Source organism: Medicago truncatula, chromosome 3 (genome assembly GCF_003473485.1).
Source record: "Medicago truncatula cultivar Jemalong A17 chromosome 3, MtrunA17r5.0-ANR, whole genome shotgun sequence".
In the NCBI taxonomy this organism is placed as follows: Eukaryota; Viridiplantae; Streptophyta; class Magnoliopsida; order Fabales; family Fabaceae; genus Medicago; species Medicago truncatula.
The window spans coordinates 58,715,745-58,731,945 of record NC_053044.1 but is presented as its reverse complement, the minus strand read 5'-3'; the positions used below and the strand labels follow the sequence as shown (position 1 = coordinate 58,731,945).

Below are 16,201 nucleotides of genomic sequence, written 5' to 3'. Positions count from 1 at the left end.
AGATAGTGTGGTGAATTATTCATGTGATAAGTGAATTGTGTGAAAGATATTGTTGATTGTTGATAATCAAGTTGTTTGTGTGATGATGAATACTATGATTTAACTGTGTGTGGGCATGTTTTCTTGGTAATGCAATGTTGTGGAGATAATCAATATAATTGGGTGTTGTCCTATATATTGAGTTGAGATTGAGAATTGTTGTCGCATTATCGAGTCATTACACATGTCCATGCATCATAGTCGTTGTTGCTGTAAAAGGGATTACACATGTCTTATATATCATGTACTTCGAGATTATTGTAAGGCAGGTGTGAGCCCTTACAATCGATGTGCAAGTGGCATCGAAAGGTGACGACCTTGTTGAGATTTGGTACCGCATGCATTTATGTGTCCATAAGTGCATATCATAGCATGAGTCCTATGTGAATTGGGTGATTGGTGATGATTTGAGATGAATGAATGTTGATAATGATTGTCTATGATTGATGTTGTGAATGAATATTTATGATTGGATAATTATTCATGTGATTGATATATGTGGATACGAACTATCAAGTTGTGGTATAAGTGTTTATGCATGGCTAATATTATTCAAGTACATGATATTATTTGATTTGATTATTATCTGGATTATGATAATGTAATGCTTACCCCCAGTGGTTTTAACCGCCTACTTGCTTGTATGGGTGAGTAGACGTTGTGCAGGAGTAGTCTCGGTGAGTCTTTGCTTGGGATATCGGGAGCTTCCTCCGATATCGGTGTCGTGTCGGCTCTGATCTAGGCTTGTCGTGTCGGTCTAGATTAGGTTGTTATATTTCCTTTGGATTATTGTTTTTGTTGATGACTACCCGTATGTTTGGGTTTTTGAGATTTATCTTTAGGATAAGATTTATTTGCTCATGGCATGTATATATTTGATCACTCTGATTTATATTCCGCTGTAACTGTTGAGAATTACATACATGTCTATCGGTTTTTGAATTTTGAATAAGACGTAATCTCTATTTCTTGAATAAATGTATTATTCGCATGTTTAATTGCTTTAATAGAAATAGGAGCGTTACACCCCACCTTGTATTTCCGCATTCTTGACTTTTGATTTATTCCCAGATTTTTGTTAATGAAATTTTATTTATCGTAAAAAAAAAGAGTCCTTCAAGCAATTAGTTAGAAGTTATTCAGTGTCAAAGATTCAAATTCAAGAAGGAAACATGCAAAGGAATGATGAAAATTAGAAGACACACAACCTCCATGTAACATAGAAGTTAGTTTATTTTTTGTCTATAAATTGTAAAATCAAACTTCACGTAAAAGAGTTCATTTTCATTCGATAAAACTACGTCTAAACATATACAATATTTACCTTCATCGGACAACTTCTTATTAACAACGTTGAAAGAACGATGTATTAAACTTAAAAGCTATCTATATTAATATATTTTCCCTTTGTGCCTTTTTTTCCCTTTCCTTTTCCCTTTTTACTTCATTATTTCAAGTCCATACATTTATTAAATTCACAATTGTGACTTGTAATCCTAAATATTTCAACTAAAAACTCTCTCAATGAGCCAACTCGTCCTAAATTGATATGTCAAGTTTATTTGTTGAAGTTTCCTAAAAAAAAAAGTTTATTTGTTGAAGTAAAACATTTTGTTGAAGTTCGACATTGAAGAATTATTCACTTACACCCTTTTTCTCCTATATATTAAGTGCATCATCAAACATACGAGACATTAAGAGTGATAATCTAAAACAATTGATCATTGAACATGGTCCAAATTATATGGCTCACAATATTATTATTTTTAATGCAACAATTTATCTAACCTAAAGAACCAGAAGTTTACCGATTTTTTGTTTCTTTGTAAAAATGGTGATTTCTCACTAGTTTGTATAGTAACAGTTGCATAGTCTAACCAATATTTGGCTCAAACTTGACATGCTTCTAAGACCCGTTCGATGCACGTGATAAAGAGACATGAAATGATAAAAATATCATATCCTGATTCGATCCGTTGTTTGGCGAATCAATAAAAAATGATAAGTTTAACTTTTGATAGATTACCAACATGATAGCATAAACATATCAACACACGCGTATTGTTTGTTCCCTTCTTCGACTCCCATTGCTACTTCTCCTCCCTCATTCTCGTTCTATTCTTCTTCCTCCTCCCATAAATTACTGTCAATCTCTCTTCTCAACATAACCACACAAAACTAAATCATTATCAATCTCATTTTTGTTCGCTTTATTAAGTTACTCTTTACTGTTGCAGCAACAACAGCAAGAAGGGGGAAAACAATATTATCATCTCTTTTGTCATGTGTGCACCAAATAAATTCTTAATTCCTTATTTATCCTTCCACTATCATCTTTTTTATCATTCCATTGGCATATCTTATTCTTATCAAACTTTTTATCATGTCATATTTCAATCATATTATGCACACCAAACATGTCCCTAGTTCCTTGTTTGATCACTTCGATCGACTATGCTTGAAATTGTAACACTCAATCTATTTAACCCTCTCAATTTTGTGAGATAGAAATTTAGTCCATTAAATTGAACAATTAATCAATTTAGTTGTTTTCTCAAATTTTGCATGAAATTTATTAAGAAAGTGTGAAAAAGTGAATTGATTCATTAATTGGAAATGTGTTACATCAATGTATATATACAATTGAGAATTGTACTTGCTAATATGAATTGTACTATCAGAAAGTACACATTGTACTACCCTATCTAAGTTGCTTGTACCATAAGCTTTGTATTGCTATGCTTTTGATCATCAGAATTTGGACTGTGTAATATCCCCCCACAAGTTGGAGGGTGGTAGATGTCTAACATCCCCAACTTGGAAAGCAAGAGGCTAAAAGGTTGAGGATAGAGAGCCTTGGTAAAAAAATCAGCAATTTGATCATAAGTGGTAATAGGAAGGAGTTTGAAGATGCCTGCCTGTAGCTTTTCCCTGACAATATGGCAGTCAATTTCAAGATGTTTAGTTCTTTCATGAAAAACAGGATTTGATGCAATGTGCATAGCACTTTGATTATCACAATAAAGCACAGGAAGTTGAACACATTGAACTTGTAAATCTCTGAGCAAGTATAATAACCATTGCATTTCACAAGTAGCAGATGCCATTGCTCTATACTCAGCTTCAGAAGATGATTTAGAAACTGTAGGTTGTTTCTTGGTTCTCCAACATATAAGAGATTGTCCAAGAAAGAAACAATGGCCTGAGATAGAACGCCTTGTATCTTTACATCCTGCCCAGTCTGCATCAGTGTATCCCTGAATGTGTAATCCTGAAGCTCGTGGGAAGAAAATTCCTTTGCCTGGTGAACCTTTTAGGTATTTTAGAACTCTAAGAGCAGCATGATAATGAGTTTGAGTTGGTTTGCTAAGAAACAGACTCAATTGTTGGGTAATGAAAGTAATGTCAGGTCTGGTTGTATTCAAGTAAATCAATCTGCCAATAAGTCTTCTATAGGCTGAAACATCAGAGAAAGGAGGTGAGGTATCATTATGGAGTTTGATAGAGGGATCAGAGGGTGTAGAAACAGGCTTAGAACCAAGAAGGCCTGAATCATTCAACAGATCCAAACAGTATTTTCTTTGGCAGAGAGAGATCCCACTGTGAGAATGAGCTACTTCAAGGCCAAGAAAATATTTCAAAATCCCAAGATCCTTGATTTTGAATGCCTGATGTAAAGCATTTTTGATGATCTGAAATTCACTGAGAGAATTGCCAGCTAAAATGATATCATCAACATAGACTTAAATGATAGTGAAAGTCTCAGGAGTTGATTTGGTAAACAAAGAAGCATCAGATGCAGCTTGTTTATAATCATTAGAAATGAGGAGAGTGGTCAGCTTTTCATACCATTTTCTACTGGCTTGTTTGAGACCATATAATGATTTTGATAATTTGCAGACCTGATTTGGTTTGGATGTGGATAATCCTGGTGGAATCTTCATGTAAACATTTTCTTGAAGATCACCATGCAAAAATGCATTATTGACATCCAATTGATGAAGAAACCAATGATTAATTGAAGCTAGAGCAATGACAAGTCTGATTGTAGTGACTTTGGCAACTGGTGAAAAAGTATCAAAATAATCCAACCCTTCAATTTGATTGTATCCCTTAGCTACCAGTCTAGCTTTATACCTCTCTATAGAACCATCAGCATTGTACTTGATTCTGTAAACCCATTTGCATCCTATAGGTTTAACTTGTGAAGGAAGATCAACAACTGTCTAAGTACCAGCTTGATCAAGAGCATTAAGTTCAAGTTGCATAGCTTGTTTCCAGCAATCAGATTTGATAGCCTCAGAATAAGATTTTGGTTCAATGTGGGAAACAAGAGACATAGCAAAAGTATGTTGTGAGTTAGATAAAAATTTATGGGAAATAAAAATTGGATAAAGGATATGAAATGCAAGATTTATTAACAGAAGAAACAGAATTAGTGGAAGGGTTACATATATAGTCTTGCAGATAAGATGGACTTTTCTTGGATCTAGAAGAGACTCTAAGAGTGGAAGAAGGATTAAGGGTGGATGGTGATGTAGAATTGATGGTCTGGTCAGAAGAAAGATTAGGAGATATAGTGGGAGATAAAGGAAATGAAGGTGGTTTATTCATAGCAAGGGATGAAGGTGAAGATGAATTATATTGCCAGTTTGATGTAAAAGGTGGATTGGAAGAATTAGAGGGTATAATGAGTTCATGAAAAACAACATTTCTGCTGAGAAATATTTCTCTGTTATCAAGATCATAGAGAACATAGCCTTTAGATCCTGACTTGTAACCCAAGAAAACAGATTTTCTTGCTCTAGATTGAAGTTTTGACCTATGAGCAAGAAGAGTAGAAGCAAAACACAGACAACCAAAAACTTTGAAGGAATGTATGTCAGGTAAGGAATCATAAAGAAGTTGATAAGGAGATTTTTGTTTAAGAAGAGGGGTAGGCACTCTATTTATTAAGAAAACAGCATGAATAACAGCATATGACCAAAAAATTTTGGGAAGTTTAGATTGGAAAAGTAAAGCTCTAGCAACATTAAGAATATATTGATGCTTTCTTTCAACTCTACCATTTTGTTGGGGAGTTTCAACACAAGATTTTTGGTGTATGATTCCCTTAGAAGCATAAAAGTCAGGGATTAAAAACTCAGGACCATTGTTAGATCTTATGTACTTGGGAGTAATGTGATAATGAGTATGGATCAATGTGACAAATTTTTTGACATGATTTGAGACTTCTGATTTATTTTTGAGCAGAATGACCCATAAAAATCTACTAAAATCATCAACAATGGTGAGAAAATACTTGTGTCCATGAACACTAGTAACAGAAAGAGGACCCCAAATATCAAAGTGCAATAGTTCAAATTTAGATGAAGCAATAGAGGTACTCAAATTGTAAGGTAATTTTCTTTGTTTGGCAAAATGACAAATGTCACAGACAACTTTATTATCAATAGTAATTGAGGAGTACAAACTATGCATCATGGACAATCTTTGATTAGACAAATGTCCTAATCTAAAGTGCCAGATTGCATTAGAAGGAATACTAGAAACATTATTGGAAGAAACAGAATTACAAGACATTTTATTAGCAGGAGAAACAGCAGAAGAAATGAAGTGAGCTTGAGGTGTAGCAGGAGCAAAAGGATGCAATCTATAAAGACCATCACAGAGATTACCCAAACCAATCATCTTCTGTGTTTTCACATCCTGTATCACACAAGTATTGAGCAAAAAATGAACATGATAAGGTAATGATTGACAAATTTTAGAAACTGATATGAGATTGACTTTGAAGGAAGGAGAATATAAGACATGTGTGATGTGAAAATGAGGTGAAAAAACAACTGTGCCAGCATATTGAACAATAACAGATGAACCATTTGGTAAATTTACACATATAGGTTTAATTCTATAATAAGAATGAAATAAATGTAATGAGGAACAAATATGTTCATTGGCTCCAGAATCAATAAGCCAATGATCAGAAGGAACATGTAAAGAGCAAGAAAAAATGGTGTTTATACCTGAAGTGAAATCAATTGAAGAAGGGAAGGATGTAGCAACATGATTGGTGCTGGCAGGGTTAGGAGAAGTTGCTGAAGGCACCAAAGATGATTGCTGTAACAAGGATACAAGATGATCATATTGCTCTTGAGTCAAACCAGTCTGAGAAGAAGAAGAAGTTCCTTCACTAGAGGTATGAGAATTCACAACATGCTCAGAAGTAACAGCATTTGAAGAAGCATTGGGTTTATTTGCATTAGGAAAACCATGCTTGAGATAGCAATACTCCACAGTATGATTATTTCTGTGACAAAAGGTACAATACCTAGAATTGTTTTTGGATTGAGATGTACCAGAAGATTTACCACGCAGAAATGGCTTTCTTGCATCTGAAGCATTAACTAGAATACTAGAATCTTCATTTGAAGCTAGTGAAGTAGGTGGGATAATGTTGCTTTCTTCTTGAATCACCATAGAATATACTTTGTTGATAGAAGGAAGAGGATCCATAAGAAGAACTTGAGTTTTCACAACTGAAAAGCTATCATTCAAACCAGTAAGAAATTGAATAACTTGATCTTCCATTCTGAAATCACGAGCAGCGCGCATGGATTCACAACGGCAAGGATAAGGACAAGTACACATAGGCATGGGACGATGAGAATTAAGTTCCTCCCATAGAGATTTGATCTCTGTGAAGTAATCAAGAACAGATTTATCACCTTGTTTCAGATTGTTAATGGAAGAACGTAGTGAAGCAACACGAATACGATCAACCTTAGAAAAACGCTCTTGCAATTCAATCCAAACATCAATGGCGGATTCATGAAAGACAATAGTTTGAGCAATTTGAGGAGAAACGGAATTAATAATCCAAGAAAGAATGAGATTATTACAACGTTCCCAAGCATTACGATTCAAGTCATCCAGTGGAGGAATTGGAACAGATCCATCAATGAAAACGAATTTGTTCTTCGTTCCAAGAGCACGTTTCATAGAACGATTCCATGCAAGATAATTTGGACCGGTGAGAAGTGGTGTAACCGTAACCGAGTTTGGTCCTTCACTAGGATGAACATAGTAAATAGAATCAGGGTCAGGTTGTTGATGAATAACAGGAGCTACACGAGGTGGCATGGTGAAAAACCAGAAAAATGCAACGAAGAAGATGAAGGGAAAAACAGAGTATGAGAAAATGCAGAAATCAAGCAATTCGCTAAGAAAGCGAAGAAAAGAAGAATCAAGAACAAGAAAAACGAGAAGATCGAGAAGAAAGGGAGAAGAATCACGAAGGATTCAATAAAAGATCAAGAAAATTGGAGAAAAGTAGAAAGCTTGAAGAACAAGCAACAATGGCGGAAGCAAGGAAAACGGATCGTAACTAACTCTCTCATGAAAAAGAGAGAGAAAGAAAAACTGATACCATATTAAGAAAGTGTGAAAAAGTGAATTGATTCATTAATTGGAAATGTGTTACATCAATGTATATATACAATTGAGAATTGTACTTGCTAATATGAATTGTACTATCAGAAAGTACACATTGTACTACCCTATCTAAGTTGCTTGTACCATAAGCTTTGTATTACTATGCTTTTGATCATCAGAATTTGGACTGTGTAATAAAATTTTTTAAAATCAGTGCTTGTTTAAATGCAGTAAAAGAATATTTAAGTTGGCATACATGTCTTTTATTTGTTTGAATCGATGTCTACTAAAGAAATATTTTGATAAAAAAATTAAAATGATTGGTATTTTTCATTTTAATAGACTAGGTTGCTACTTTACAAATTCGAAGGACTAAATTGATCAAAATTTACAAATTCAAAGTTTATATGTCTTCGCTTTACTCATAAGTAACCTACCTCTTTTTTTTTTTTTTTTAAAAAAAAAAAAAAACTACCAGAGTATTTAATATATGTACTCTAAGGCAATATGCATGAATATAGAAAGTAATTGCTATAGCAATGCAAACACATAAATTCAGAACATCAGCTGGCAGTGTATAATATGCCCATACAACTTATTTGACTGTTTCAAAAACACAAAATATCCAGCAAAGTAGCTTCATATTTGAGACATGTCTGTATAATAAAGATAACGTAGTCAGAATGGCTTCAAGAACAACCACTTATCTATGCTCCATTCCAGCAATAAGTTACACATGATCATTACTTTTACACGAATTCTTGTACCAGCTCATGAATTTTGCTATAAATTCTGTGATAATAAATGAAAAATAATTAAATTCACCTAGATCCCAAAAATGATAACTAAATTGTTGAATGACTAGAAATTCACCCCAAATTGAATAAGTGGAGAATCTGAGATTCGAAACCCAACTCATGGGGATTCAATGAGTAAGATTTTAACTAATACATTTTGTGGAAATTCAGTTAATAATATTAAACCATATTTAAATGCAAAAGAAAAGACTAAACAATAATATGATATTGATTCTCAACTACAAGCATTGTTGATGTCATTTGTTAGACAAACTATTGTGAATACTAAAAAGGATTAAATACTAAAATAGGAGGTATTTTAATTACCTTCAACTTTTAAGTAGTTCATTGCATTCTTTTTTGTTAGTTTATTGTTCTTTTCATCAGATCCTCCTTGTTTGTTTTGAGCATAATGCTTCACGCCTTCAAATTTGATTGCACCACCTTTCTGAAATGTTACAATCATATGGCAATTAATTTAAAAATAAACCTATCAAACACAAGAAGAATAAACAAATTAAGTTTGAGAATTTACAGTGTAGTCCTTGCCAAGTTTGGTAACCCCTGAGCATAGCGAGTCATCAACTAGACTGGTCAAGTTTGCAACCAAAGACTGCGTACGTAAACCAAGATACTTAGTTGGAACTGGAATGAAATACCTTTTAAAATAAACAAGACAGACAGCTATAATACCTTGTAAATAAAGTCAGGAGGAACATCATGAATCATAAGACTTTGAAGCTTTTTTCGAATGGCGTACAACCTATTACATTTTGTATTGTTATAAGAATACGATTACAACTAATCATTACTGTTTATGTGAAGAAATAAATGTCAAAAAAATGCTTTTACATCAGGAAGCATTCAAGAGACAGATAGAACAGGAAGGCACAGTTTATTAGTATAACTTACTGTCTAGGACTCTGCTCTGTGATTATATTTCTAGCAATATTCAAAATATCATCCTCCCATCCAGTTAAAACTAAATCATCGTCGTTGAGGGCATTCCTGCATTATAAAAAAATAAATAATAATCACTTGAGTATATAATAATAAGGACACTGTTTTTTGGTCAATAAAAAGATTAGATGAGATCACAGTGACAGTGTGTTGGCTAAACATTCCTCTAGACACCGCACATTTCTTCCTCACGACCAGCTTATTCAAACTGTTCTTTTTTTTCACTCTGTTGCTATTATTTTTCCTTTTAAACTCACATTTTTCTCTAACATTTAAAATCTGTTTGGTCCATATCAAGACAGATGAGTACTTTTAATAGAGGAGATAAGAGAAGGAAGTGAAAGTAAAATAGACTCCATTCTTATAGAGATTAAACAATGAGTATACACGCGTGCGCACGTGTGTCAAAAAAAAAACATTGAGTATACATTATATAATATCATTAATTTATCACATATTAAATTTTGTTTGCCTGACCAAAAAAAAAAAAAAAATTTTGTTTAAGAGATGAATGTGACCCTTGCAAAGGCACGTACTGTACTAAATTGATTTAAAGGTAACTAGTTTCCCATCTCCTGTTTGGTGTGAAACAAACAGACTGAAGAGATAAAATAAAAGCATTATTAGTTAGAACAAAAGCAGTCACCTTTGCTGTGAATAACAACTTGATTGAAACAAAGTGAAAAAAAAAAACGTCTTTTTCTCTTTTCTAGATGACAAAAGTTGATTGAAAAAGAATTATCAAAAGTTGTTTTAAGGTTCGGTAGAGCTTAGTTTTTCTTTCTTTTTGCTTTGGGTCTGAAAAAAGAGCTTTTAGCTTATAGCTTATAAGCTCGTTTGACAAAAAAAGTTCTGTTTGGTAACACTTTTTCACCATGAGCTTATAGCTTATTTCACGAGCTTATAAGCTATTTTTCAGAAACTATTCCAAGTAGCGTTTGAGCTTATAGCTTATAGCTTCTCACTTTTTCTTCCAATTTTACCCTTATTATTTTATTTAAATTGTATTTTTATCCATTATAATTTTTATAATAAGCTACGTAATAAAGACTACTATCCCTTTATTCCAATTTTTGTATATATATCAGCTGACCTTTTTTTTTTTTTTTTTTTGAAAAAATATATACCTTCGTTTTTTTTTTACGAAACAAAATACTATTATTCTATTAGTGTTACTTTTTTTTTTTTTGAGGTAAGGGTTATTTTCTTTATTCTCTGTTATTAGTATTACTCTATTAGTGCTACCTTTTTTTTTGTTTTTGAGGTAAATGTTATTTTCTTTATAAAGTGGAAACACTTAAATGATAATAAATAAAAGATAAAATTTTAGTGAATAAAATTTAATTTAATTTATAATACATAGGATATATTAAATTAATAAATTTAAAATATTTTTTTAAAGAAAAATTAGTTTACAAAATTACAAATACTTAAATTAATGATATAATTTTTATTATGAATTAAGAATACCCTTTATGTAATTTTACATTTATCAGCTAGTTGAACCGCTATTTTTACCAAATACTTCAGTTAGTTTATCAGCTAAAAACTATCAGCTAGCTTATCAGCTAAAAGCTATCAGCTATTCGCTATTTTTACCAACAGAGCCTTTGTCTTTTCTTGTTTTGTCACTTTTAGCTTGGTAACCAAAAAATTAACATTCAGAATAGTATTTGTAAATGATTACTCACTTGTTTCGGTAAGTGGCCTCCAATGAACGAATGGCTTGACGGAGATTGTTTTTGGACCTTAAAACTATACTCTTGATTGACTCGTGTGATAATTTTATTCCTTCTTCTTGTACAATATATTCCAAAATCTTGACAATCTGTTTATTCAAAAGGATAGAAGGAACATTAAAACTTCATCAAATATTTATAGTTACAGTTAATTTGGTATCCTTAAGTGACAACAACAATCAAATTTTTATTTCCTCATAGGACCAACTTCATATATTATATGATTTAAAGATATGATCAAGTTTTTCCTCATTAGATAGTATTAAGTTTTACCAACAAAAAAAAAACTTCATTTATAATATGATGAAACAAAACCTCTCCAAAATGTCCTTCTATTAAAAACATTGTTGGGCTTTTTTGTCTCAAATTAGTCCCTTAATTGGAAAATGACTGAAAAATCAATTGTACCCCTCCAATAAATTTCATATAATACGCAAGATGTTGATGCAAAAGTGCAATTACTAGATGACGAGATTATAAGTGATTAGGATAACAACAGAAATAGAATTGAGTCTGAAATTGTATGATTAGAGGAAAGGTAAGTAATAGCAAATGCTGAGTGACCTGTTGGGTTGATGGTGATGAGAGGCGGACCGTGGTGCAATATGATTGGATTGGTTGTAGCCTTGATTCATCAGAGCAACAAAAGAACAGCTTATTACACCCTTTATACTTTTCTACCAGCCACTTTATATACAACACCGATTCTAACGATAGCTTCTCCGCCTCATACAAAATTATTGCTTTTTTTGTTTGTTTGTTGAGATATATAATAAACAGTTAAACATATTAATTACTTGATTGGTCCATACAAAACAACAATATTGGCTTTAGCATTAGAGTGCGTGCGTACCTTGACAGTTTTCTGGGCTACAAGGCAGTGAACTATTGATCACCTTACCATATGTTTCCTTGAATAACTCAACAATCACATTCTTTTCATATCCCTTTGCTTCTGAGAGATTTACCTCAACATGATGGAGTGATTTCTGCACACGCAGTTTGAGATTTTCGACCATTTCTCCCTATCCATGTCAAAGGAGAGAGACAGGCAATATTTAAAGTTTCTTTCATTATATTGTTAAGACTTAAGAGCTTATATGCCTACTTACAATTCCTAACTTGGGTAGATAATATGGTTCATATCTCAATCAACAAACTCTAGGGAAACACGAGGAGAGAAAAATATGAAATATGCTAAATGAGAAAAGTGTTTACACATTGACATAACTAAGTAACTTGAGTAACCAATTGTGCCGGTTAGGCTAATTTCTTAACCAAATAAGTATCTAATAAACGAACAAATGGAGTTAAGTTACCCAAATTCAGCCTCTTAAGTCTTAACCACATTACATATGGTATAGGGGGGCAGGGGAGTGATGTTTTGTGTGAGAGTATTTTATACCTTCTTGCAAATCCTCTAGCTATTACCGTATAGTGAAAAATCATAACTGAACGAGTATAAATCAACATGATCTATGACAAACTATTTTTCGTGCTGTTTGCTTGTTAGTTGAACTTAAGGAACAATTTGTTTATCATTAATCCATCAAGCAAATTGTTGAGGATGACTCAAAATTTGGTGTTTGGAAAATGTTGGAATCGTGACACGATTTTGGCATTGTGGCACGATTTTCTAGGCAGTGAGCATTGTTTTCAGGGTGTTCAATCGTGACACGATTTGGGAAAACGTGATACGATTTTCGGCTTGCTGGGCAAGTTTTCAGGATAAGGTTGGTCGTACCTTGGGTCGTACGCACCAAACGTGTCACGATTTGGGAAATCGTGACACAATTTTGTCCGGATCTGAACACTATGTAAGCACTCCATGACCCATTTGTTGGGTAAGCTTGGTGAATTTCATTGAAACCAAAGGAGGAAACTTTTAGGGTTTTAGATACTAAAAGTTGAGGGTCTTTGGATGAGGTTCAAAGCTTCAAGATGTGAATCTTGGAGAACCAAAAGAGGGAGCTCTTGGGAAAAGGGTTGGTGCCTTTTGGGAAAAATTCATGAGGTTGGAAAACACATGAGTGGAGATTCTTTTGTGAGCAACTTGAGTGAGTCTTGTGAAACCAAAAGAGAAGATCCTTAGTGAAATCAAAGGCTAGGGGTTGGTTCTCTTTTGTAGGTTAGATTATAGAGTTGGGAAACAATTGTAAATACCTTGGGAGAGTGAAAATCATGAGTGTCTTGTTCATATGGGTAGAAATTAGGGTTGTTCTTTGTAAGTTTGTTGAAGCTAATTTCTTGTATTTCTTGTAACCTATTTGTATCTCTTTGTAAGAATTCATTGATAGTGGATTGGAGAGATCAATCTCTCCTCCATAGTAGGTCATTGTTGGACCGAACTTGGTGAACATTTCTTAGTGTTGTTATCTTTTCTTTACTCTCTTTATCTTGTTTATCCTTTGGTTGAATTGTGGCTTTGCTATGCACTTGGTTTTCTAGATTAGATCTAGATTGTTTTTATTGCTTGTGGTTTATTCACATTTGGTTATTGGTTGTCATTGATACTTGCTCCACACCTCATATAATTTGTATTGGTGTGAAATTTGAGTCCGGAATTCACAACACAAATTGATTAAAAAAGAGAAAATGCAATGGCAGTGAAAGTATGCATTACCTTCAAGTTGAAGTCTTTATATTCTTCTGTGACCTGCCATTAAGAAGCAAAGGAATCTATATACACAGACATAAACATGCTAAAAATAGTAGAATACAAGGACAAGATTGATGAATGAATATACCTGCACTCCGTCAGCGCCAAATACCTCCCGAAGCATAGCCCGTATCATGGATCTCTTTCCTACATTTGGGGGTCCTTCAAATATAAAATGATTACAGCCACACCCACCTTTAACCTATATACGCAGCAATTACAAAAGAAATTATATTACCTATGTTGGGCATGCAGTTGTGATCTTGTAATAAATAGAAAAAAGAACTTTGTACAAAAAAAAAAAAAATGAATGAATGAACGAAGCATCATATTCTTCTTACCAATGCTTTCAGCTGAAGTGCTTTATCTCTGTTGCAGATGAAGTCTGCCAATATCTTGGGCTGGTATTTGGTTGCCCACAGATACTCATACATATTTCCTTCCACAGCCGTGTTCATCGACTTATGCTCACAAGGTAATTCCATTGACACTGTTTGTTCAGAAGCAGTCTTTTGACCACCCAACCAAAAGTCTCTGAGTTCCTCTTTCAAACCTGTTGTCTCTGTATTTATTAGTACATTCTCATTCCCAACTTGTGACGCACGACTCTCTCTCAATGGCTTCTCTTGTTCAATCATCACCAATTCCATCTCCTCCTCCATACCCAAATCTGTTTTGTCAGCATTTTCTTGTTGTGACAATACTGTCTCCGAATTTGATGTTACTCTCTCCCTCAAAGGCTTTCTCTTATGCTCTTCAACCAACAACACAACATCGTCACACAAAATTGTTTTCTCTGGAATAGTTTCTGATTCATAATTAACCCTCAAAGGCTTCCCGCCTTCAACATCGTCACTACCGTCGTCCATCTTCTCCAAAGTTGCTTGTGATGATGACGGATTGTTAACCCTCAAAGGCTTCCCTTGGATATCGGGATGGATCAACACCATCGCCTCCTCCAAAGTTGCTTCTGGTTCTGTTACCATGAGTGATTGATCTTCTGGACTTAAAAAGACAACAAAATCATGAGTTGGTGGTTGGGTGGTGGGGGTGGTATTGAAATTGATGTTGAGGGAGAAGAGAGAGGAGGGGGAAGTGGGAACAGGAAGAGCAATAAGACCCCTATAGTATGGACTTGAGTCGTGATAACAAGAAAGGGATGAGTTATGATGGGGGTGGGGATGAGGAGTGGCCCAAGAGGCATCAATGACAAGAGAATAATCGGTAAGACCTTTGTAGTAAGGACTACTGTGGGGGGATGATGAAAGGAGGATAGGTCGCAGTGATGAAGAGATATTGTTGTTGTCATCCTCTTGGTATTCTTCATGAGGAATAGCAAGAGATTGATCGGTAAGACCCTTGTAGTAGGGACTATCAGAAGAGAGGTGAGTATGATGAGTCATATCATATGAGTCAACCTCTTTCTTCATCCATGATATTGATGACAACCACCAATGACCACTGTTCTTCCTCCTCCGTGCGGAACGTGACATATTGTGGCGAGTAGGCGATATCATGTGACGATCTCCAACAGATTGCTTCCGAGTCGGGCTAGGTACTTTCATTCTCTCTTTCTTTCTTTCTCTTACTCTACCATTCAACCAATAACATTTCATTACTATTATACTTGTGCCGTCTCTAGTTGGAGCTTCCAAGAAATTCCTATGCTGCAATGATGACATCCATGCAATCCAATGCAACAAAACATATATCGTTCCTATCTATGTTTTGATGTTTCTTCCCACCACGACAACTCTACTGTCTGTCCATGTGGGTCTTTGACTTCCATATACTCTTATTATTTTTCATGTAATTCACGTCTTTTCTTTCTTTTTTAACATATAAAAAGGATAAATTAAAAATAAAAAAGTTTACACAAATGAAATGTGTATAAAACTACCCAACGCTCTAGCGTCTTAACAGGGAACATTTTCTTTGTGGTGTTGGTGAGAAGTGAATTCCTCACTCCTATACAAGAATTCTCTACCGTCTAATTCATTGAGGGCAGGTAGAGAGAAATGGAGTAGATAATCCGAACATAATTATAAATACAGGGAAGAATTGTTCAATTGGTACAGAGACTTGTGTAAGTTTGGTCTTAATACTAAACAGCTCTGTTATCAATAGCCATCATTACAGAAGCAGCTCAAGCCGAGAAAACACGAATATTTTTGCTCTATCTGTCAGATACAAAACTTGGCACAAAAATAAGGCTACCTAGGTTCAGTCCAGCTTTACTAACAAGACAAGAAGTGGATTCCCCTGTTCTTTACTTGTACAGCCCAGTTTGGCTAAGCTGTTTGAGCTCAATACCTCAACGGGGACTAACAGATAATAATTTAATTAAATGCTTATTCAATTAATGCTAATCGTTAGAAAGCTCGTCTTATTAAAAAAAAATCACTAGAAAGCTTATGATATTAGCCCTAAAATTCAAATGGTCATTTGTATTAAAAAAAAACTATTTCATTCTCAACATTTATTTTCATTCAAAAACAAAATTTGGTGATACAAGGAAATTGAAAAGAGAACAAAGATTAAGGTCTACAAAATCAATTTTGATAACCTGTACT

At 34.0% G+C, this 16,201-nt stretch overlaps 1 protein-coding gene across 1 annotated transcript; it reads right to left on the bottom strand.

Moving 5' to 3' along the window:
- Positions 1–8,027: 8,027 nt before the first annotated feature.
- On the bottom strand, positions 8,028–15,365 carry LOC11429308 (uncharacterized). The gene is made up of 11 exons (XM_003604021.4): positions 13,970–15,365; positions 13,717–13,830; positions 13,593–13,625; positions 11,823–11,994; positions 11,534–11,712; positions 10,922–11,058; positions 9,183–9,278; positions 8,964–9,033; positions 8,806–8,883; positions 8,598–8,718; positions 8,028–8,265 (listed from the first exon to the last, which is right to left on the bottom strand). Exons 1-11 carry the CDS (start codon positions 15,308–15,310, stop codon positions 8,204–8,206), a joined length of 2,403 nt encoding a protein of 800 aa, XP_003604069.1. The 5' UTR covers positions 15,311–15,365; the 3' UTR covers positions 8,028–8,203.
- Between the last annotated feature and the right edge of the window lie 836 nt (positions 15,366–16,201).

What these genes read in the sequence shown, in the direction of transcription:
- LOC11429308 (XM_003604021.4), bottom strand. Translation starts at nt 15,310, where the DNA reads ATGTCATCATTGCAGCATAGGAATTTCTTGGAAGCTCCAACTAGAGAC. An exon ending in ATAAAGACTTCAACTTGAAG is followed by an intron (nt 11,995 to 13,592) that starts GTAATGCATACT and finishes TGACATGGATAG; the next exon opens with GGAGAAATGGTCGAAAATCT. An exon ending in CTCCTGACTTTATTTACAAG is followed by an intron (nt 8,884 to 8,963) that starts GTATTATAGCTG and finishes TTACGTACGCAG; the next exon opens with TCTTTGGTTGCAAACTTGAC.